Source organism: Myotis brandtii, unplaced genomic scaffold (assembly GCF_000412655.1).
Source record: "Myotis brandtii unplaced genomic scaffold, ASM41265v1 scaffold1425, whole genome shotgun sequence".
NCBI lineage: Eukaryota > Metazoa > Chordata > Mammalia > Chiroptera > Vespertilionidae > Myotis > Myotis brandtii.
Window position 1 is genome coordinate 105,884 of NW_005355091.1, and position 1,613 is coordinate 107,496.

The 1,613-nt window shown below is 59.6% G+C and overlaps 1 protein-coding gene across 1 annotated transcript in view; it reads right to left on the reverse strand.

Moving 5' to 3' along the window:
• The window catches only part of LOC102249386 (leukocyte immunoglobulin-like receptor subfamily A member 6), a gene marked incomplete at its 5' end in the record, with an annotated part of 3,947 nt that extends 2,447 nt beyond the window's left edge, over positions 1-1,500 (reverse strand). The window contains 3 exons of the mRNA XM_014535341.1: positions 132-429; positions 689-985; positions 1,198-1,500. Coding sequence (XP_014390827.1) covers positions 132-429; positions 689-985; positions 1,198-1,500 — 898 coding nt within the window. The remainder of the gene's footprint in view (positions 1-131; positions 430-688; positions 986-1,197) is intronic.
• Between the last annotated feature and the right edge of the window lie 113 nt (positions 1,501-1,613).

Here is a 1,613-nt window from a genome sequence, read left to right on the forward strand (position 1 = left end):
GGCTCTGTGACTGACATAGCAGGGTCACATTCTCTCCTGAGGCCACCCTGGGGCCGGGCTGCACCGAGAGGGAGGGTCTGTCAGGCAGGTGTCCTAGAGAGAGGGAGGGAGGGTGAGGGCTCCCTGCCCACCTTGTTCTGACCTGAGAGTCACTAGGCCTCTGTCTGAGGACCTTTCTCTCTGTCTGTCTCTGTTTCTCTGAGTATCCCGCTCTTTGGGCTGAGGTCACAGGACTCACGGAGAACTCCGCCTGGTAATTCTGACCTCGGTACTTTGATCCCAGACGCAAGGGGGGACCAGCTGCCCCTTCCTTGGACAGAAAGATAGTGTCCCTCCAGCTTTGGGACTGACATAGCAGGGTCACATTCTCTCCTGAGGCCACCCTGGGGCCGGGCTGCACCGAGAGGGAGGGTCTGTCAGGCAGGTGTCCTAGAGAGAGGGAGGGAGGGTGAGGGCTGCCTGACCACCTTGTTGTGACCTGAGAGTCACCAGGCCTCTGTCTGAGGACCCTCCTCTCTGTCTGTCTCTGTTTCTCTGAGTTTCCCCTCTCTCTTCTTCCACCCCCTGTCTCTGTCTCTGTTTCTCTCCCTCCCTGGGGGCCTGCACTTTCATTCTGGCCTCACAACCTGAGACCCCAGCAGGGCCTGTGCAGAGTCAGGGTCCCTGACTGAACCCACTAGCTCCTCACCTGCCACCAGGATGTCCAGGGGGTCACTGGGCGCCGACCACTCAGAGGAGAGGTTGTATCCACCGTAGCATCTGTACCGGCCCCCGTGAGAGCTGCTCACAGTGCCCAGGGGGAAGTGGACCTGAGAGAGCCCATCCTGGGGCTGCAGGACAAGGCTCTGGGAGAGGTCCGGTTCACCCTCCTTGTGCAGAGCGAATCTGTCATAGCCGACATCAGAGCGACACTGGAGGGTCAGTCTCTGTTCAGAGAACACGATGGGGCCCTGCTGGCTCAGGAGGGAGGGCTTCCCAGACTCACCTGGGGAGACCAGACATGAATTACTTGGGCTGCTCCTCCCATAACCCCTTCTCCTGGCCTAGCCCCCAGGTCTCACTGTCTCTCTCTGTGTCTCTGGCCCAGGGGCTCCTGTGCTCCACTCTCCGCACCCCTTCACATGGGGCTCCCCTCCCAGAGAAGATGCCAATGTGTCTGGTGCCTCAATCCATGGATGGGAGCAGGATGGGACTTACCTGGAATCAGGAGCTCCAGGGCATCACTGGGGTATGACCACACCTGGGGGCTGTTCCTGTAAGAACCATAGCATCTGAACCTCCACCTGTGAATGGGACTCACAGGACCCACAGGGAACAGGGCCTGGGACTGCCCATTGGGCTGTGGCTGTGAGTCCAGGGTCCAGCAGGAGATGTCTTTTCCTTCCTTAGTCAGAATGAACCTGTCAAACACCTCCCTTGAGCCACACTGGAGCGTCACATTCCCTCCTGAGGTCACGACAGGGCTGGGCAGGGCTGAGAGCCTGGGTTTGCTGAAGGATCCTAGGAGAGGAGGAGACAGCCTATTAAATGGGGTTCACACCTTCCTCGTGTCCCCCAGGGCTCGGCTGTGAGAGGAAGACACCCTGAGAGCAGACCCCCTTCCTGAGGGCAGA